Raw genomic sequence first — 22486 nt, 5'->3', positions numbered from 1 at the left:
TTTTTGTTTAGTTTGTTTAGTTTATTGTTTAGTCGGTCACGAAGAGTTGGACACGACTAAACGACTAAACAACAAAAAACAAGCTCTTGCTTAGGACCCCACTGTCTTGGGGTAAGCTAAACAAGTTATAACTTAGGACCCCACTGTCTTGCCCCCCCCCCAAAAATCTAAAATAAAAAACCCTGGATGTAATTTCTAAAATATAAAAAACAAATAAAATAAAACCTACATACAGCAACAGTATTTCGTGTTGTGTGGGCTCCTATTTGTTATGTGCAAATGGCTTTAGGTACCTATTAGGTCCATAAATTACCATACAGCATATATTCAACACAAAAAAACAGTGACAATTTGTTGTTGACAAAGGACAGCTGGACATATAAAAGGCCCTATTACCTTCAGTAGCTTAGGGCCTCATCAAACCTAAATCCGGCCCTAAACACACCCCTTCCCTAACTCGAATTAAATTTACTCAGGATCGGACTTAAACTCCGACGGACTGCCGCGCGTGAGGGGAGCCCGGGGTTTTCTCCCCGCTGACTTCCCAGCTGCCCGCGCGCTCTCCCGCGCTTCGCCTTCTCCGCGGAGAAGCAGCACGAGGCGACTCCACGCGGCGCGCCCGCCCTTCCGTGCTTCTCTTCAGGCGGGCGGGCCGGAGGCGGGCCCAGGCCCATGGCCCCTCCCTTCCCCGCCCTTGTGGCGCCAAGAGCGGTCGCGGCGGGAGCGCTTCTGCTGGCTCTCGGACGGGCTCGGGCGCGCTCGCAAGTGCCGGGCGCTGCTGCGGAGACTGCAGCGGCGGCGGCGGCGGCCGTGGTGGTTGTGGCGACATGTGAGCGGAGTTTTTTCGCGCGCCAACGCCGAGCGATGTACTCCGGGAATAGCAGCCGCAGCCTGCAGCCGACGCCGGGGGAGCAGGACTCGGAGCAGCAGCCGGTGCAACCTTCGGATCCGGCGGCGGAGCCGCCGTTCAGCGCCAGCACCTACGAGCTGCTGGCGCTGCTGCTGGCCACCATCGGCATCCTGGGCTTGTGCAACAACCTGCTGGTGCTGGTGCTGTACGCCAAGTTCAAGCGGCTCCGCACGCCCACCCACCTCTTCCTGGTCAACATCAGCCTCAGCGACCTGCTCGTGTCGCTCTTCGGCGTCTGCTTCACCTTCCTCTCCTGCCTGCGGAACCGCTGGGTGTGGGACGCCGCCGGCTGCGTGTGGGACGGCTTCAGCAACAGCCTCTTCGGTAAGGGCAGCCGCGGGGGGCGAGGGCGCCTCTGGCCATGTGCAGAGAGACGGGTCCAGGCGGGGAGAAGGGTGAAAGAGGAGTTCGCTATATGCTGTGCGCGCGCGTGTGTGTCCGTGGTTCCAGGTCTCTGAGGTTCCCCAGGGATGCAGATCAACACCTCTGTCTTTTCAATAAATGAATACTTGGGAGGAAAGAGAGGGGTGCCGTGACTCCCCCTGGCAGCCCATTTCTCCCACTTGCGCCTCCCGGAATAACGGATTGCCCTTCCTTCTACCAGCTGACCTCTCTCCTGTAATCCCTTCAGGTCAAGTCCTGTATGGCCTCCTTTTCTTCTCTCCCTTTCCTCGTCACCGGACCCAGAATGTGGTTTTGAGAGTGAGTGCAATCCCCCTCACGTTCTGTCAAAATTAGATGGATGCCTCTGAACACGTGCAGAGTGCACCTCTCACAGTTCAGTGCTAGGAAATGGGGCTTCTAAGGAATCTGTAGCCTGAATGTTATTCTGGCAATATAGGTGTCTTTTGGCTTGAGCCAAATATATAGGCAATATAGGTGTCTTTTGGCTTGAGCTAGAAACTGCCATAAATGATGTACATTGCCCCCCACCCTGTCTTATTTTCCACTTTGTGTCTGTGTTCCCTATCTGATTCGCTATGCGAGCTCATTCCTGGACGGTCCTGCAGGTGGTATCACTTTCATTTCACAGCCAACCTTCTGATATGCAGGTTTTCTCCTTTAGCTTCTTTGGAGTGTCTTCCCATCTCATTAGGAAGGAGGGGGGTAGTTGTAGATCCACGAAGCAAGAATTGTGTAGACACCAGGACATCTCTTTGCAGAACACTAGCTGAGCAATTGTAACTGATCTCTTTGGTCTGCAGTGCTGCATGCATGGTCTTGCTTCTTATTTGTACAAGTGGTACTGAGGGTTGTGCCAGTTGCATAGATCTGCAGAGCCTTCAGGCTTATTATGTCTTTGTGGAAATGTCCTTACATTCCACTTAGTGGGACTGAAAATTATCCCGTACTTCATTTTGCCATGGAAGATAATCAGTTTTGTAGGTACGTTAGTAACAATAAAGGGATGCTGCTTGCAAATACAACATTAGGCAAGTCTGGCAGTTTTGAAGTGCTTAGCCTTGTTTATTAAATAAAAGTAAAACGTGCTAAATTAGACCACTCTTTAGGGCACCAGAATATATCCTGATGAAAATCATTATATGCGAATTTGCATAGGTCCCCCCCCCCTGGAAACAAATCCAGTTCATTTTTTTTCCCTTCCAGAAAATCCACATCCCTTCATTCCACACAGTTCAGTGGCTGCTTCCTGTGTACTTTCCAGATCTCCTGTGTACACAATCCCAGGTGTGGGGAACCTTTGACCCTCCATATGCTGTTGAACTAAAACTCTCATCAACCCCAGCAACCCCTAATGGCCATGGATTATAGTAATTGTAGCTTAGCATCCTCCGGAGGGACAAAGGCTCCCAACATTTGCCATTCCCTGTGCCCCATAGCTCTAACCTCTTTCTCTGACCATCATTCCATTTTACAAACATCTCCTTTTTTGCATTACTCCACCAACACCTGTCCTTTCACCATATCTTTATTTTGCCAGGAACACACACCACACATGTATGTGATCTGGGGCAAAAAGCCCCCAAGGAATGGTGCCACCGACTTGCATCTGCCTCAATCTAGTCTTCACCTTCCCCACTTAAGTATTGTGTCTTCATTTGCCCACAGGCACCCATAGCTCCTCTAGCAATCAGCTTCCATACCATACATACGTCTGTAAGTGACCTCTGCAGCGTCTGTTGAAAGCTGACCTCTTGCTTCAAATCCCTCCAAAAGCTCATCTTCTTCTCTATGAGCCTTTTGACTTAACTCCTGATTGTCATTCCTAACTGTAGCTGATACCAAATCTTCCTCTCTACCCTTGTGTTGTTCCCCACCTATGGCCAGTTATCTGTATTAGGGTGAAAGTTCCTTGCAAGCAGGTGATTGCCTTGCTGTTACCTATTCTACTCTGGAAGGCCCTTGTGTACACTGGTGGTGCTGTATATCTCCTACTAATAACAGACTCAAGCTTTGAGTGTAGATCCTCAAGATCGGGGTGTCAGTAGGCTTGGGGGAACATCAAGATTTCCACAGGTTTTAGATGCTTAAACTTTAGGGGGGAGGGGAAGCTCTTAAGGGGAAGGGAACCTCAAAACAGCCTAATGCTGGCTGGGCATCCTCAGTGGCCATGGAATGCTGATTGACAGAATAAAATGGAAAACCAGGTGGATGGAGGAAGAGTGGGGAACCTGGTTCCCACCAGATGCTGCTGGATGATATCCCCCTCCCCGGACTATTGACTGTGCTGATGGACTGCTGCTTCCTGACCGCAGGAATAGATGGGATGGCTGGCTGGAACCAGAATAGGATCTATTCCACATTGCCTCATTTTGTTTTCGGTCCCACTTGTAAATAATTTCAGGGGGAAACCACCTGCATCATTCTCCATTTCTTTTCTAATCTGCTACTTCCTTGGCAATTCCACCTTCATTTTTCTTGTCTTTTCCTCAGACCCATCAGATATCTTCCCACCTCCTTTCATTCATATTTCCTTGCGTTTCTACAGCACCCAGGATGATTCACAACACCAGCGTTCAATCTATGAGTACGTTTTTCCTCATCTTCATTAGCCCCCCCCCCCCCCGAAATGAATCACAGGCTGCAGCTGTTGTGCTTCAGGTATCTCTGTGAACCAAAAACCACACAATTTTGTTTATATGTTTTCCTTCCCGAAGTGGAAAATGGGTGAAACTGTTGGAGAACAAATCAAACAACGCTAGTGGGGAATTTGCTTCCCCTTCTCTGAAGCCATTTGCAGAGACATGCAATCATTAAACTACATTTAAATTGGTGTTCTCAGTAGAACGGAGTATGTCTTTTAATTCATTAAGACACACAAACAGTCCCAGGTAAGACAGCTACCCCCAGATTTCTTACATTCACTTGACATGCCAGGAGTCTGTAGCTATTTTTGTAGAAAAGCTAAAGGTACACGCACAAGGAAGCCATTTGTGATGACACATGTACCACATCGCTGGAAAGCGGTCATAACCTCCTCCTGACTCCTGTGTGTTTCTATGCCTGGCGAATTCCTTTCGAAGGAATCTAAGAGCAAAAGCTCTGAGTGTTTTGGCCTGGCTGAAATGTGTCCTGATGGTGCTTCCTGCTTGCCTGGATGGAAGATGCAGAGGGTTGTGTGTGTAGAATCTAGCTTACTGCACAGAGGTAAAATTAACACTTGATGGTTTGTCCACGGTTGCCTTTGACTTTGGCTGCTGCTGGCAGCGGTGGAGCAATCCGATCGGTCGCCTGGGGCGGCACGCATGCCAGGCAACAGGGCCAGCCTCCTACGGGGGTGGGGCATGCTGGGGTAGAATGCTCCGCGGGACCTCCGGAGTCTGCTTGCCTCCTCCTACTCAGCTGCCCTACAGCTGTGGGGGGAGGCAGTGGGCGGACTATTTTGGCAGCGGGGAGCCTATGTGCACCCAAGCCACCATGTTTTTCCCAGGCTTGGGTGCGCTGCAGGCCCCGCGGTGAGTGCCACCCAACATTTTGTCACCCCTCCCTCAGTGGTGACACCCAGGGTGGCCCGCCCCCAACTCACCCCACTTCCTCCACCCCTGGCTGCTGGTGTATGGCCTGCAAAAGATTGTCCCAGAAAGAAATGCGGCCCTTGGGCTGAAAATGGCTTCCCATTCCTGATGAAAAGCCTTAATTTTTTTAAATGAATGCCAGCAACATGATGGCTGCATGCACATAATATTGGAGGTTTCCGTACCCGGGGAACACAGGTGGGTATCACTTGGTTTCTCTACAGTCAGTTATTCTTGGACATACAGAAGCCCCACATGATGCATTTGTTGCTTGGGTGTACAGGGAGTGGGGAACCTGCGGGTCTCCAGGCTTGCCGATCAGAAGGTCAGCGGTTCGAATCCCCACGACAGGGTGAGCTCCCATTTCTCGGTCCCAGCTCCTGCCAACCTAGCAGTTCGAAAGCACGTCAAAGTGCAAGTAGATAAATAGGTACTGCTCTGGTGGGAAGGTAAACGGCATTTCCGTGTGCTGCTCTGGTTCGCCAGAAGCGGCTTAGTCATGCTGGCCACATGACCCGGAAGCTGACTGCGGACAAATGCCGGCTCCCTCGGCTTATAGAGCGAGATGAGCGCCGCAACCCCAGAGTCGTCCGCACTGGACCTAACGGTCAGGGGTACCTTTACCTTTAGTTCTCATATGCCCTGCCAGCGTGCTCAATGGTCAGGGTCCCATTGAAACGAATGTGATTTGCACAGACCATCTTCAAGCTCAGGTGCAAATAGGTTCTATGGACCGGCTAACATAGGAACTTAAAGGTGTAGTCCCTGATTCTCAGCAAAGGTTATCTGCAGGGGGAAGGCAGATCAGCTAAGTCTTGCTCCTTCACTCATTCATAATCTATATTTCCAACCCATGTGTCGGCTGGTGCTCAGGCTCTTCTTGTACCATACAGAAAAGCACAAATCGTTCTAACGTGCTATTTTCTGCATTGTGGCAAGGAGCCGTCATCGCGAAGCCACAACTCCCTTTAGAATGTATCTCAACTGCTTTTTGACAGTCATATATCGGAAAGGAATTAAGTTTCTTCTTAGAAATCTTATTTTAGATAGACATCTGACTTTTGATTGTTGATCGGTTGGAATGCAACATTGGCATCTGCCCTAAGTTCAGCTGCCCACTTAAAAGAGGTGCACACCTTATAGTCCAAGAACATATCGTACAGACTGGTGCAAGCTAAGGCTGCAGTCCTAAACACAGTTGCAAGGGGGTAAACCCAATGGAATGCAGTGGGAGTTGCTTCCAGGTGAGTAGGCGTAGATTTGTGCTACTTGCCTTTGGAAAAGAAAAGGGGGGAAAAAAACCCTCTGACAACTGTAATGATAATGTACAGGGACACCGTGGCAGTGCTTTGATAATGAATGCAATTCATATAAACAACTGTTGTAGTGACCCAAGTTTATTTGTCTTACCTTGGTTCCTGGCACATGACTGGACATTTAAATCATGTTGATGCTGCTCTTGAATAATTGTCATCCATGTGATGTCTTTGAGATTAACTTTAGCAAGCAGAAGTGGTGAAACACAGCTGGTTTCCTCTTTCAGGATATGCTGCAGGGTGTATGGATACCACATTGAATCATTTTTTATGAATCATTTTATATGTAATCGGCCATCTTGTAAGATGCAACTTGATGGCCAGTGGAGGGAGACAAAGCTTTCCTCTTCACACTGAAAACAATTCAAGGACACTTCACTATTTATTTTTCTTTTGAGCTTAACTGACATGGCGAACAGCTTCTGTTTGTTTAAGGAAAGGTTAATAATTTGAGTTAAAGAGGACTGCAAGGATCCTAACCACCATCCCCACCCAATCCCTTGTGCTAAGGTGGTATCTTCCATGGATGAAGCTGCACTTCTTCCATCCATTAAGTCCCTCATCTCAACTGTTATTCAGTTTCTGCAATCCTAAAATCAGTGGTCAGCTGCCCTGTGTCTGGCTCAGGGATCTATTTAGAAAAGGATCCAGGAAGCATAAGCCTGTGTCTGGCTCAGGGATCCATTTAGAAAAGGATCCAGGAAGCATAAGCCAGTAAATTAGGTAGTGTTAAATAATCAAGTTCTTTCGTAAGGCTATAAAGGCCAGTTTTACGAAGTTGTATTTAGAAAGTAGGTCAGTATGTACAACATACAGGCACAGTGATGCGTAAAATTAACTTTCCCACAGAATTTTTCACTTAGTTGGTTTTTACAGTCGAAGTGAGGTAGGCCAGCATCTTTACATTGTAGAACGGAAATAGAAAGGTGAATATAGCTGTTTGCTTAATCCAAAATTGAGTCTTCTGCTTTAATGCATTTTTTCCTACTGCCATACATCTACAGAATCACTTCTGTTGTGTCACTCTATTCAGGCCTGACTCTGCAGGAGCAGAAAGCTGAGGTGCTGAGGGAGCTAAAAGGTGTTAGGGTTGCACAGGTATGCATCTGACACGGCTTTTGGCCCATGGGCTGCACGGCACACACCTTGCTCTAATTCCCAGTTGGACCCAACTATTCCTTCAGCTTCTGCTAATGATGCTGGACATGTCATATGCAGAATTGTACTGTTGGCAGAATTCATCATGCGAAAGGCTGGACTCGATGAATCCCAAACTGGAATTAAGATTGCTGGAAGAAATATCAACAACCTCAGATATGCTGATGACACAACCTTGATGGCAGAAAGAGAGGAGGAATTAAAGAACCTTTTAATGAGGGTGAAAGAGGAAAGCGCAAAATATGGTCTGAAGCTCAATATCAAAAAAACTAAGATCATGGCCACTGGTCCCATCACCTCCTGGCAAATAGAAGGGGAAGAAATGGAGGCAGTGAGAGATTTTACTTTCTTGGGTTCCATGATCACTACAGATGGTGACAGCAGTCACGAAATTAAAAGACGCCTGCTTCTTGGGAGAAAAGCAATGACAAACCTAGACAGCATCTTAAAAAGCAGAGACATCACCTTGCCGACAAAGGTCCGTATAGTTAAAGCTATGGTTTTCCCAGTAGTGATGTATGGAAGTGAGAGCTGGACCATAAAGAAGGCTGATTGCCGAAGAATTGATGCTTTTGAATTATGGTGCTGGAGGAGACCCTTGAGAGTCCCATGTACTGCAAGAAGATCAAACCTATCCATTCTTAAAGAAATCAGCCCTGAGTGCTCACTGGAAGGACAGATCCTGAAGCTGAGGCTCCAATACTTTGGCCACCTCATGAGAAGAGAAGACTCCCTGGAAAAGACCCTGATGTTGGGAAAGATTGAGGGCACTAGGAGAAGAGGACAACACAGGACGAGATGGTTGGACAGTGTTCTCGAAGTACTGTGTGGATGCAGGTTCTGGTCCCCAATCAGCCGTGAAGCTTGCTGGGTGCTCATGGGCCAGTCTCTTAATTTGGACATAATGCAAAACATTATGCCAGTCCTCCTCCAGCATGGCTGCAAGGATGAGTTCAAAAGCTTTTGTTTTCATTTTAGGTTAACCACAGGTTGTGACAGCCTCCAAACTCGGACAAACCTGCCAATCTTAACTGTGGCTTGCTGAAACAAATCCAACTTCAGATCCTAGTTTATGAAGCCAACTTGTTTTAAGATCAACCACAGCTGATGACATACTAAACCACAGTTAATCTAAAACATGCTAAAAATGATGCTGGGGGAGAAGGCAGAGCTTGTGGGCCCACTGGATGATAGACAGCTACATCTTCAAGGTAGAATCAACAGGACCTATTCTCTGTTTTGGCAGTGGAGGAAAACATGCCAGAAAGCACAGCTAGCCACTGATCAGCCCTTTGCCCCCTGCCCTATGAGCAAGCACCTTTGAGCAGTAGGAGCTATCTGCAGGAAACAGTTCTCCAGCAATGATTTCTGCAGTCAGGTCACCGTGCACTGTAAATAGCTGCCTGGTTACTCTTAAGGACAAGGTGTATTGCAGTAAGAAACTGTTCAGTCTAACGATTTTTGCTTGCAGGAATCAAGTGAAAAGGTAACCTGTGGAACTAGGCTGGTTTGTCCACTGTATGTAGGGCAGTATTGCAGCCATATGCAGAAATGGATTTCTGTGTGTCCTTTACCCGAGTACTCTGCAGAGGCATAAGCCTTAGCATTAATATGGGGGGAAATTAAAGGGATTTCAGAAAAGCCAGGGAAGTCCAGAAGCCAAAGGTAGTGCTTAGTTGTTGACGTACTGAATTTAATTGGGCATGGCTTTCATTGAAGCTTGTAGAGCACTGCTTGTGTTGGAAGACTGGGCTATATTTAGCTCTGGCATCTCTAAGCCTTGGGAAGCTTTGGAGCATTAAGAGAGGTGCTGGCAGCAAGCCTTGTGCAGCCTTCAATCTTTAAACTAAATGAGCACTGCTCCACCAAGAAGAGGACCCTGAGCTCCCTAAAACAAGTGCCAGCTTCTTTTTCTTGGTGGTGATGCATATCTAGTCATTCAAACCTTAAGCTAGAGCTCCACATTTACAAACGCTGTCTTACTAACAATAATGTCAGGGGAAGGCATTTCATAGAATGATAGAGTTGGAAGGGACCCCCCGAGGAACATCTAGTTCAACTCCCTGCAATGCAGGAATATGCAGCTGCCCCTTATGGGGATCAAACCTGTGACCTTGGCATTGTCAGCACCACCACACGCTAACCAACTGAGCTATCCACGGGAGAAAAGCAGTGGGCAAGAGATGAGGATTCTTAGCCTTTGCCCCGACTTCTGGTTCTCTCAGGCAACCCCACTGTTTCCCCACTCCTAATCTTGGAATGAATGTTCTTTGTGATAGTTGCAGGTAGAATAGGGAGAAATGGCCAGAGGGTGGTAGTGGAGGAGAATTGGTGCATGGTGGAATGATTATTCACATCCCGCCATGGCTGCTCCGTGCTGGATACAGCAGCAGCTGCTGAATCTCTCTCTCATGCATTATTCGAAAGCACTGAAACCAGAGAGGACAGAGATGGCCACACACAGAGGCAGAGCTGGATGCTTTATAGGCAACAGCAGGCAGAGTGTGTGGAGCACCCGTGGCTTCTCAACACTGTTGCTTACTGAGAGCTTACTCAACGTGGTGTTGGCACAGCAGTGGAGCCAGTTTGACACTGCCTCTCTCTTCCTCTCTGTAGGAAGCCTGGTCTCCAGATTTTGGGCTGGGGAGTTATAAAAACTTTAATACAATCCGTAAAGCCACACTTGGACTGCCCTCAATTTTATCCTAACCTTGCCCTCCACCCAATCTTTTAAGAAAAGTTGTAAGTAGCCAAGGGAGCCAGCACTAAAGGCATGGGGGCTTGGAGAGGCAAAGGAAGGACGAGGGTACTGTTTTGAGACTTGGACTCCCCCTCCCTCCCTCGCTTGCTTCTGTGAGGTGTTTTGCCCTACCAGCCACAGAGCTGATATTTGTGGTATCTGGCTATCTATGGCAGGATGTTTGTAAGAGTTCTGGGAAGATGCCTTCTTGTGCTTCCAGTTTGCCCTAACAATCTGGCCCTGCACCAAAAGGCACCCAGCTGAGATTCATTTTTTTGGTGCCCCTCCACCCCCAAAGTTGTTCAGCTTTTGAATTTTGTACTACAGTTGTCGCCTATTCCGTGACTCCGGTGCTCCATTTTGTGCGCATGACTTATCTTTGTCATACAAGATGATGAACCTGCATGCCAGTATCTGAAATTCTGTGTTTAGTCATACCATATGAGCTGTTCGTGCTGCTTCTTTCAGCTGGAGGGTGGATGGTTGAGTTGATAGACCATGACAGGTGCTTCCAAGCATGGGGCTACAGGCAGTCACCTGCCCTTAAAAGCCAGCCCTGTGCACTCACCCATAGGGCTAGTTCATCACATACAAATGAACTGAGGAAAAGATGACTCATCTCAACTTCAGCATGTAAAAAGTGGCTGTTTGCATTTGCCTTTACGTGGGGGGGGGGGGATGTGCATCTTTCCTCATGCAGCAGATGATGCACATGCTTTGAAAACAGAACTTTGGGTTATTTGTTTCACATGTTAACATGTTACTTATAGCAAGCAGGCTGCGCTGGCTCTGTTTATGTTGAGCTGCTTCATGTAAAATTGGGAAATTGACCAGACTCATGGGAGCACAACCTTTTTAGCCGCGACATTTGCTGCTGGCTTGTGTGCATGAACATGAACGCACACACACACACACCACTCGCACTGCACATGCAGGGATGCCACCATCACTTGCCTCCTCTCAACTCCCCAGGTGGGAGTTGCTAGCAGTTGTGCTTGTCAGGAAAACATGGGGTGGAGCAAGCTAGACAGAAGCAGTGGGTGGGGGGACAACTGTGGTCTGAACAACGTCTGCTGTCTAGAACGATCTTTCTATTGACTGGAAGTGCTGTGTTCAAAGAAGGCATCAATAACAGACACTCTGGTGGTTTTGTCCCATCTGGATCTCATTGCGAGTCCATCAGAATGTCATGGGACTCCTGCTGAATTCATGTTTCCCTTTTGACTTCCCTTTTACCGTCTGCTGAATAAGCCTTTTCAAAGTGTGTGTGTGTGTGTAGCAGTAGTGGGTATCGTCACAACAGAGCTTGTCTGAGATCTAATGCTTTTTCTTAATGTGATTATAAGGGGTAATGGTTCTAACATAAGGTTACTGTTTTGTTTTTGAGCTAACAGGTTATAAGTGATAGGTATTCTTTGACTGCTAATAGACCTGTCACCAAGAATAGTTTTCAATGTTTGATGCTTTGCTGTGTTTTTATTATTTTGCAAGCCACCCAGAGTAGCTGGGACAACCCAGTCAGATGGGTTGAGTATAAGAAATAATTTTTTATTATTATTAACATAAATTATTTGCTTGTTCAGTCAGTTGGATGTTTTATTTTAACCATATAGAACTGGGTATACAGAGCAATGAAACAAGCGCCGCAAATCACAAGGCTGCATGCAAAACCAGAAAACGTATATTTATTGGCTAGGAAATTCTTATGGAACACTCGCCCCAAGGAAGCTCTCCAGGTGCCAGCATTGTAACCTGTTCCGTACTAAGTGAAGGTATACAGTATTTGTTTTTCCAGGTATTTGGATGTGCACTGTTGGTTTACCTTATCATGATGATCTTTGTTTTTTGTTCCTGTTTGGGGGTGGGTTTGGTTTTTGTTCCTGTTTGGGGGTGGGTGTTTTTTTAAAGTGTTTTTTGTGGGGGGGGGGGATGAATCATTTTAGCTTAATTGTGTTTTTTTCTACAAAGTACTTTGTTATTACAAAATGCATCTCTGTATTGGGAATAATTTAATAATCTAAATTTAACTTTTTATTTATGTCTCCCTGCAGGAATCGTTTCCATTATTACTCTCACTGTCCTGGCCTACGAACGCTACCTTAGAGTAGTCCATGCAAGAGTGATTGATTTCGCGTGGTCTTGGAGGGCGGTCACATACATCTGGCTCTATTCCTTAGCTTGGACAGGAGCACCTCTCCTAGGCTGGAATCACTACACTCTAGAAATCCATGGATTAGGTTGTTCAGTGGACTGGAGGTCAAAGGAGCCCAGTGATACTTCCTTTGTCCTCTTCTTCTTTCTTGGCTGTCTTGTCACACCAATTGGGATCATGGCTTACTGCTATGGACATATTCTTTATGCGATACGAATGGTGAGTTAATTAAAGCAGTATCTTTTCACTAGAATTCAAATGGGCCAATGCAGAGTGATCAAAATGTGGTTTATGTGAATAATAATAATAATTAATAATAATAATTTATTATCTATAACCTGCCCATCTGGCTGGGTTTCTCCAGCCACTCTGGGCAGCCTCCAACAGAATACTTAAAACTTGATAAAACACAAAACATTAAAAACTTCCCTAAACAGGGCTGCCTTCAGATATCTTCTAAAAGTCAGATAGTTGTTTATTTCCTTGACATCTGATGGGAGAGTGTTCCACAGGGCGGGCGCCACTACTGAGAAGGCCCTCTGCCTGGTTCTCTATAGCCTCACTTCTCATAGTGAGGGAACTGCCAAAAGGCCCTCGGCGCTGGACCTCAGTGTCAGGGCATAATGATAGGAGTGGAGACGTTCCTTCAGGTATACTGGTCTGAGGCCCTTTAGGGCTTTAAAGGTCAGCACCAACACTTTGAATCGTGCTCGGAAACGTATTGGGAGCCAATGTAGATCTTTCAGGATCAGTGTTATATGGTCTCGGTGGCCACTCCCAGTCACCAGCCTAGCTGCCGCATTCCAGATTAATTGTAGTCTCCAAGTCACCTTCAAAGGCAGCCCCACATAGTGCATTGCAGTAGTCCAAGTGGGAGATAACCAGAGCATGTACCACTCTGGCAAGACAGTCTGCGGGTAGGTAGGGTCTCAGCCGGCATACCATATATTGATAAGCTGACTGTACACATATTTTACATCTTGCCTTACTTTTCCTGACAACATTCTCTTGGAAATAGTGCTGCTTATACATGTGGGCAAAATGTAGCAGCTGCATTTGATATCCTTGACTCGAAGGAGCTTTGCATAGTGCACACGCATAATCTATTTTTCCTATTTTTCCTAGTAAAGCCTCTCCTAAAGAGAAATGGAACAAGTCATTGGGCTGTGAATAATGTTGAGGATTTGGGTGGCTGCATGTAATAACCTTAAAACAATTTAATGGGTACTTCTGCCATGTGTCATCTTATAGCAGAGTCCAGTATTGTACTGTTAGGAATAATGTGGTTCCAAGAAAGGCTTAAGAATTGCTGCCATTCAGTTCAGTTAAAAAAATGCTATCCAACTAAGCCTGTAATACTAAAGATATTTACAAAGGAATACATAAAATAAAAATTGATGGAACTTATTTCCAAGTAAGCATGCTTAGTACTGAATTGTTAAACCATTGAAATAGATTGTTAAAGAATTAACAATACAATATTATTACATACTTTTTTGAATAATGCAGAAAATTACACTAGGTAATTTTACATGAATACAATCACATGTATATGTGTGATTGTAAATAAAATCAATAAATCTATAAAAATGGCTAGTATTAGTAATTACAGGGACTCTATAGGGATTGACATAAAATTGCTGTAGCTTAGTACATAGTGAGTTTCTGCTGTTAATGTTTTTGTTGGTATAACTGAACAATAATGGATAACAAAATAAAGGCTCTGTGGCACCTTAAAGACATAACAATTATTATGGCATACATTTCCATGGACAAGAGGTAACTTAATCAGTAGTCTTAAAAATTATTCCATAGACTTGTTAGTCACAAGACTCTGATTTTGCTGCAATAGATTAACACAGCTATGTCTGCAGAAGTCAGGGCATCATCAGAAATCTTATTTAAATGAAGCTGGTGAGAAGGATGATGCCTTAATGATTTTTGAAACGTGCTTAGCTATCAAATCATAAGACCACTTACCATGGCATTCTTCTCTCTGAAGGATTTGGAACAGAACGCTCTTTAAAATATGTGCTGCTTGATTGTTTTTCATTATTTTTCTTTGCAGCTTCGTTGCGTTGGAGATTTGCACACTGTCCAAGTGATCAAGATCTTAAGATACGAAAAGAAAGTAGCTAAAATGTGTTTTTTAATGATGACCACCTTTCTTATCTGTTGGATGCCTTATGCAGTGGTCTCGCTCCTAGTAGCCTATGGGTATGGCCACCTTATAACTCCAACAGTGGCTATTATTCCATCTTTATTTGCCAAGTCAAGCACTGCCTACAATCCAGTTATCTATATCTTCATGAGCAGAAAGGTAAGCAGCTGAAAAGCAGAGTTAATTACTGAGGCCGAAAGGATGGCATCTAATGCATTATGCAATAGAGGTGGTCTTCCTCCCGACATAAGCACAACACGGCAGAAATAACACATAGTATTATCTTGCATCTATAGGAAAATAGGCAAGAAAGGCACAGAAGGCAAGACCGATAGAACTTCTCCCGGGGGGTGGGGTGGGGGGTTTGGAACAATGAAACCTGTCTAGGATGAAGCTTCCCAGTAACTTAACAAGGGTGCTGTTCCTTTTACCACTAGCACCATACATAGGCTCAAAGCACGTCTGGTGGATGTCCTAGTTGCTGTCCTTGCATCCAGGGTACCGATTCACAAGGATGAAGAGGACGTGCTAGGGAACACCTGGAATTGTAAGTCTACCGTGAGCATACAAGGGAGCCACCCTAGTTATTTGGGTTTCCACCGATTTCAACTCAGGAACATGAAATGCAGCTGAATCATCGGAAGGTTCAGAATGGTAGACAAAAGTGCTTCTTTGCATAGCACATAGTTAAACTGCAGGATTCATTCGTACTGCAGGTAGTGATGTCCATGGATAACTTCAAAAGAGGATTATAAAACTTAATGGAGGCTACGGCTATCAGTGGGTACTAGCCACAAGGGCTATGTTCCGCCCCCAACTGTTGGAGGCCACATTCCTCCTTGGATATTGCGGGAGGGCCAAACCGCCTTGCAAAGGCCACTCTTATGTGAAGTGTGTTACAGTAGTAAAGTCTGGAGGGGACAAGGGCATGGACAACCAAGGCAAGATCTAAAGGTGGTTCAAGCTAGTAAAAGGCACTCCTGGCTACCTGCAGCACCCAAACTTCCATTCAGTCCTGTTGTGAAAACAGCAGCATCCCCAAACTTTATCCAATTCTGCGAAGGACAAGATGAGCACCTCTGCACAGACTTGCTGGTTCTCCCACCACTACTTCTGCTTTGTCTGGATTAAACTTCAGGTTGTTCCTCTCGTCCAAAATAGCCTCCTGCTACCCGTTTAGAAGTCCACAGGCTGTCAGTGGGAAAGAGGTAAAGCTGAATCCCACCTGCATGCTGATGAACCTTCACCCCAAACCTCTGGATGACTTCTAGCAAGTTCATGTAGATATTAAGTAGCATAAGGGACAGGATGGGACATGTGGAACAGCTAAATGGGATGGAGGCACCCCGTAGACAACTGACAGTGTGGCAGAACCAGTAACAGAAGTTTTCTGGAACATTATGCTATGCGCAGATTAGGATAACTTGTGTTGAGGAATTTTCATTGCAAAATTTTCGGCTGCTCTGGGGAGTAATCTAATTTAGCATGTTTATTATACTTAAATTTAGTTTTAAAAAAGTTTTTAAAACTTTGAAATTGCCAGGCTTGCTCCATGACACTTGGCTAATATTGTATTTGCAATGGGCATTCATTCATTGCTACGAAAGAGTGCACAGCTTTCTGTGGAAAAGCAGACCACCAGAAAATCTTTCACCCTACACCACTGGGTGGAACAAAAGTCTCTCAATATGACTGTTAGGGACTGACAGTCCAATAAGGACCAGAGCCACCCAATCACTCTGCCTCCTAAGCTCAGCCCATGGAGTCCAGGAGTATACCATGATAATTCAGAATTAGATATATAGTAGTGACTTTAGGTGGGCTTTATAAAAGCTACTGAAATACGAGCATGCTAATTCATCCATGGGGATTAAAGAGCGGAGTTTTCCTTTGATAAAACTGAGGCAATCATTTTGGCTGTTATCTGTTCTGTTCAGCGCCTGGATCTTGCAATAGCTACTACTGAAGTCTAAAATAGGTTAATAGGAGCAGCTGAAATTCATTATGACTGATGAAGTGCTGTAGATCCTCCCCCCACCCCCCGGATGGTATTATATATGCTGGATATGATCTAATCCATCCTAAGTCAAAAGAGAGGCCAGTTTGCATTAATGCTTTTGCACCCGTTGAAAAGAACTTCCTTTCGGGGAGCTTTCTTGCTTGCCCTTCACCATACGGTTGGCTGATGCAGTGGCCAAACATATGGAATTATCCTATACTGTAATGCAGGAGTAAGAAAACTCTGGACCTCCAGATGTTTTTGAACTCCGATTCCCATTGTCCCGGACCACTGGCCGTGGTCAGATGGGATTCGAGATCCATTACCGAAGGATCACTGCTTCCACCCCATTGCTGTTCTAATGTGCTGCAAATCAAGATAGTCACACGTGCAGATATCTGGTCCGCTTCCAGAATGAAAACTGAAAGTACAGCTTTTCCATGTATGTTTGGGAACCTATTGAAGGAGAGGTACCAAGCCACTGTGTAACACTCAGCAGGCTCTGATAACTGATTTTATGTGGCACCTATGTCATTCTGGTATATGTAGTGTGAAAGTACTGCTTTCTGAATGCCGGGTTTTCACTGTAATTTCCTTCCCTTGCAGTTTCGGCGATGCCTCATGCAGCTCTTCTGTGTTCGCCTCCTGAGGTTCCAGAGGCGCTTGAAAGAAAAGCCAGCAGTAGGGGACGAGAAACCAATAAGGCCCATTGTTGTGTCCCAGAAGGCAGGCGACAGGCCAAAGAAGAAAGTGACTTTCAGCTCTTCCTCAATCATTTTTATTATTACCAGCGACGACACACAGCGGATAGACAACAGCACGAAATACACGGGCACAAAAATAAATGTCATCCAAGTGAAGCCAATATAGTGGCTCCTGGGAATCGAGCGGACTTCTGCTAACCAAACTGTTTTTAGGTTTAAAGACTATTTTTGTGGCACAATTAGGAGGAGCAAGCACCGTCTTTCAGAAGCAAGATATGGAAGTAATTCAGACTGCAATCCTTCACTTGTGTACTTCATAGTAAGTCCCATTGAAATAACCGGGGACTACGTCTGAGAAGAAAAGTGTAAGATAGCCCTGCTATCCGCCACCCTCAAGCACTATGTAACATGTTAATTGTTGTCGCAGTACTGAAACAATGACACGTGGCGGATGGGCGGGTTTTTATTTTATTTTACTTAAAATATTTATTTTTCCATATCATGTCTTAAATCACCTACCTACCTATCTCTTGCTGCACTGTACACGAACCAGGGAAATAAAGGAGCTTCTAAAGTAGGCCATAGTTCCTTCAGCAAAGCCTCGCTGATTTATTTCTTTTTAAGCAACGTCTGGTGCTGTATTTTAACATGATGGCAGCTCAAAAGCAAAATAAATTGGCTCCTAAAGGAAATTGTATCTTAGTGGTGTGGCATTCCCTGCCTCCCCTTAAAAACTGAACTGATTAACTTTGCTGAGATAGTTAGCAACTGGCATCTCCGTTACAGCTGCGCATAAGAAGTCCTTGTGCTGAATATATTTAAGCAGAGAGTGGTAGCGCTTCAGGCAACTGCAAATTCCAAAAGGTGCGGGGACATTTGTTACAAGGCACGGACGATGCTGTAGTGGACCTTCTCAGGCGGGTGCAGAAGTTCAAAACAAATGAATGATTCAAAAGGGCAAACAAGTCATCTGAGCCTACGGGCCAAACTATATGTGAAGCAGGATGCATGACTGAAATGCTGTGTTTTTATTTTATTACTATTTTATTACTAACAGTTGGGGGGGGCAGTTAACCCTTCTCCCACTGTATTCACAACAAAAACCATAGTTACTCCACTATGAGGAGAGGTTGCAGAACTTGGGACTTCTGAATTTAGAGAAAAGGTGAGTCGGAGATTACATAGCAGACACATATAAAATTATGCATGGTGTGGAGAAAAAGGACAGTGAAGGGTTTTTCTCCCTTATAACACTAGGATTCATGGACGTCCAATGAAGCTGAATGTTGGAAGATTCAGGACAGGTACTTATTCACACAGCGCATAGCAAAACTCATTTAACATCATGTCTGGTTTCACACAAACATGCATAACATACAGGATTATGTTGAGGGATTATGGCCAGTGCTTGAAATACTGTATACTTACATTACTAGTTTGTATAACTACATACTGAATACAATTAAATAAGGCTAAATATTTAAAAAGAAATAAGAAATAATAAGCAAAAACATACATTATAGGAATGCTACTATAAATGATGTACCCCTTTGCAATATTCTCTAACACTTTGTCATTCTAATGCAGAGAAGTGAGTGGATGGAGGACTTGGTAGTATTGCAAAGCCTTTACTGTGGTTATATATATTGGGAGCTGCCCAGAGTGGCTGGGGAAACCCTCTCAGATGGGCAACATATAAATATATTATTATTATTATTTATTCGGTGGCTCCTAGAAACACATTGCTTCCTCTCTGCAGGATTAATATCAGTGAAGTCGAGGCCATACACTGTTGGGTGGAAGGCAAGTTTGCTGCCATTGTAATAGTGCCCCCAATCACAGTATTTTCCCAACAGGACTGAATGGCAGCCAGTTACATAGGACAAAGTAAAGGGTGCACTGGGATGGGAGCAAAGCCTGCTTCAGGCATAGGCAAACTTGGCCCGCCAGATGTTTTGGGACTACAACTCCCATCATCCCTAGCTAACAGGACCAGTGGTCAGGGATGATGGGAATTGTAGTCCCCAAACATCTGGAGGGCCGAGTTTCCCTATGCCTGGCCTGCTTCCTTTCTCTGGTCACCTCAGCAATTGGGGTCCCAGACACTTTTCTATGTCTTTATCTCTCTGCTGGGTTCTAGCTCTTGGTGACGGAATCTTGGGAAATGAGAATGTATCTCATCCTTGTTCTGACTAACTTTGATGTTCAGGTTGTGCACATCATTGCTTAGGTAGGCAAACAGCCTACACAACCACAACCACAAGGTCTCGGCAGGCTTGGGAGAACCTCAATGATTGTAGATTTATTTGTTTGTTTATTATATTTATTTATATCCTGGCTTTTCCCCTTTACAGGGACTCAATGTGACCTGCAGATAATAATAAAAATAAAAATATATAGCAGAGGAAAATTAATCTGAGCCTACTCCCATGCCAAAGTGACAATGATGGCAACTGCACCATACCAGCTCCCTGACATTACATGTGAATTTATAGGGAAAGAGAATCCAAATTAACTGGATGAAACTAGAATGATGGGAACACAAAGGATCCAGACTCCTGTTGCACTAACCACATCAATAAACAGTGCACTGCCTGTGGGTTAGTTCCTATGGCTTTGTGGGAAGAAAGTTGATGTATAGCACCATCTGTTGGACACCATGAGATAATTAACCCACAGTCTCTGTCCTGTGTGGAATATACAGAAACAAATGAAACCTGCAACGAAATGCTGCAGTGTGGAGTCCTCCTGTTCCAGATATTCATTTCCTTTCCCTCCTCCTGGTTCTCCAACGCCCTCCCCCAAATAATCAGCATTCTGTAGCTTCTGAGCACACTCAGGCTACACTGGGCTGTTTTTTGTGTGCTGGCTGTTGGCATCCATCTGTCTCTAGAGACAATGGAGTGCACTTCTGGAAACGAAGCCAACCATTGGGGAATCACAGCACCTGCTGTGGCTGCGGAGACCAGTAACTCGTATTTGCCACTTCCCGTGTTGGCAACACTGAAGTGACCTCTCCAGGGCGCAAGCTTGGGCAATGTGTGTATGGAGGTCCTGGGCTGGCCAGATGACAAGACTCACTGATGTCGTCCAAAGGAAAGCAGAGCAATACATTTGGCACCAGCTTCGCTGCAGGAGTTGCTAGAAGGAGGTGGGATTTCTCCCTTCAAATGTAGGTCTCCAAAAATCACAGCTCCAGCACATGTTTGCACCACCCTGGCACAAAACATGGATCTCTGGGTTTTTACAAGGCATCCCCCCCGCACCACTGACAAAGTTAACATTGATGTCTCTGCCTGACATAAAAATATCCAATCCAGTATTTACCAGATCTGCCGTGACACAAAAGTAAGGAGCAGGAAGCATGGATCCTGATGGATCTTTGTGTATTTGCATGGGCCCCTCACCTGCGCAAAACCACAGAAGACATCTTTGGATCCACAGGTATGATCTGTGTTTTTGATGGCAGCGTTCAGGGTTTCCTTGCACGGAACCTCATGGACCATGGTTTTTACATGTACGAGGCTGAGAGACTGGCTCAAGGTGAGCATTCTGGCTAAATGAGGACTTGAACCTTGTCTCCTGGGCCCAACACTTTAACCAGCCTTTGTCAACCTGGTCCCCTCCAGCTGTTTTGAACTACAACTCCCAGGAGTCCCAGCCAGCAGCTAGGATTGATGGGAGTTGTAGTCTGGGGTGTATCAGGGCAGAGATGTGGATGGCACCAGAATGGTGAAGGCTGCTCTCGCCACTACATCACGCTAGTTGAATACGATGCATTTTAAAATTAAACTGATTTTGAACAGGTGAAAGAAGACAGGGAGGAGGAAAGATACTCTAAAGAAGAGAATCAGTCAATTGTCTGTGGCCTCTGTGCTTGAGGAGGAATCAGAGCGGTTCTCTAAAATGGGCGGTGTTCTGTATATTTATTTATTTAGATTGCATTTACATCCTACCTTAGAGGAGCTTGAGGTGGTGTACATGGTTCTCCCCCTCCTCATTTAATCCCCACAACAACCCTGCAAGGTAGGTTAGGCTGAGAGTGACTGAATGGCCCAAGGTCACTCAGCTTCATGACTAAGTGGGGATTTGAACCCTGGTCTCCCAGGCCCTAGTCTGGCACTCTAACCACTACAGGTTCTGTAATGACATCTGTATGCAGGATTACTGCATTGCAGGGGGTTGGACATATTATTATTATACCTGATTATTATACCTGTATACCTGAAAGAGCGTCTCCACCCCCACCATTCAGCCCGGACACTGAGATCCAGCACCGAGGGCCTTCTGGCGGTTCCCTCATTGCGAGAAGTGAGGTTACAGGGAACCAGACAGAGGGCCTTCTCGGTAGTGGCACCCGCCCTGTGGAACGCCCTCCCAGCAGATGTCAAGGCAATAAACAACTATTTTACATTTATAAGACAACTGAAGGTGGCCCTGTTTAGGGAAGTTCTTAATGTTTGATCCTCTATACTGTTTTTAATATTCGGTTGGAAGCCACCCAGAGTGGCTGGGGAAACCCAGCCAGATGAGCGGGGTATAAATAATAAATTATTATTATTATTATTATTATTATTATTATTATTATTATTCCCTGCCCATCTGGCTGGGCTTCCCCAGCCACCCTTGAAGGTCACTTCCAATTCTCTGATTCTAAGCATATGTGGGAAATAAATATTACTGTCACTTTTCATATTCCATAAGTATTTAATTTGATTTAAATTACAGATGAATAGCAGAACATTTGTAAGATACAATGGAAAGTTTCTGCACCTTAGTTAATGGTATTTTAGCATCTTTTGCTGAGAAACGAATTCGTATAAGGAATGCTTCAGCATATAACCTTCCATACTGTGCGCATAAGTAAACTACAGAGAGAGAATTGTTTCTCTCTGTGCCCTCCTCCGGTTCCTGCAGCTCCGCTATAGTTCATACAGACACCTGCGATAACTGCAAGAATGCTATTAAATGTGAATAGTAACAAATTACATCAAATTCCTAGCATGCCACGGAGTTTACTAAAGTGCAGGATCTCCCTCTAGTGGCAAATGGATCTCATTATAGCAAGCAATAAACATGTGACAGGAACAAAACAAACACGGGTCTCATCCAGATGACCTACGTATTGAGCATTCATCCTGATTTTCTCACACAAAGCTTGAGCTGACGTTAGACTATCCGCAGTCTACGGCCACGTTGGTTTGCTTGTGTGGAGTTCACACGTCTTTCCATTAAGTATTTGTTCATCCCATACATTTTAGTGCCTTTCCCCACTAGTCTGTTAACCACAGAAAATGGTGGTGGTGTTGCACTAGGGTGACTGGGCACTTTAATCCATTTTAATTGTGCAAACCTAAATTTCTGGTATG

The 22486-nt window shown here is 45.2% G+C and overlaps 1 protein-coding gene across 1 annotated transcript; it reads left to right on the top strand.

Moving 5' to 3' along the window:
- The first annotated feature begins 672 nt into the window (after window positions 1–672).
- OPN3 (opsin 3) lies at window positions 673–17689 on the top strand. Its single transcript, XM_035110527.2, has 4 exons — window positions 673–1234; window positions 12153–12472; window positions 14322–14573; window positions 17020–17689. The coding sequence occupies exons 1-4, from the start codon at window positions 673–675 to the stop codon at window positions 17281–17283; spliced, it is 1398 nt and encodes a 465-aa protein (XP_034966418.1). The 3' UTR covers window positions 17284–17689.
- Window positions 17690–22486: the final 4797 nt, after the last annotated feature.

The sequence above is a fragment of the Zootoca vivipara genome, chromosome 3 (genome assembly GCF_963506605.1).
Source record: "Zootoca vivipara chromosome 3, rZooViv1.1, whole genome shotgun sequence".
NCBI classification, from domain to species: domain Eukaryota; kingdom Metazoa; phylum Chordata; class Lepidosauria; order Squamata; family Lacertidae; genus Zootoca; species Zootoca vivipara.
This window is presented reverse-complemented; position numbering and strand designations above follow the sequence as displayed.

Bases quoted from the DNA above. Each gene is read 5' to 3' on its own strand.
- OPN3 (XM_035110527.2), top strand. From the start codon at position 673: ATGGCCCCTCCCTTCCCCGCCCTTGTGGCGCCAAGAGCGGTCGCGGCG. The intron at 1,235-12,152 runs GTAAGGGCAGCC...GTCTCCCTGCAG, and splicing joins CTTCAGCAACAGCCTCTTCG to GAATCGTTTCCATTATTACT. The intron at 14,574-17,019 runs GTAAGCAGCTGA...CTTCCCTTGCAG, and splicing joins ATATCTTCATGAGCAGAAAG to TTTCGGCGATGCCTCATGCA.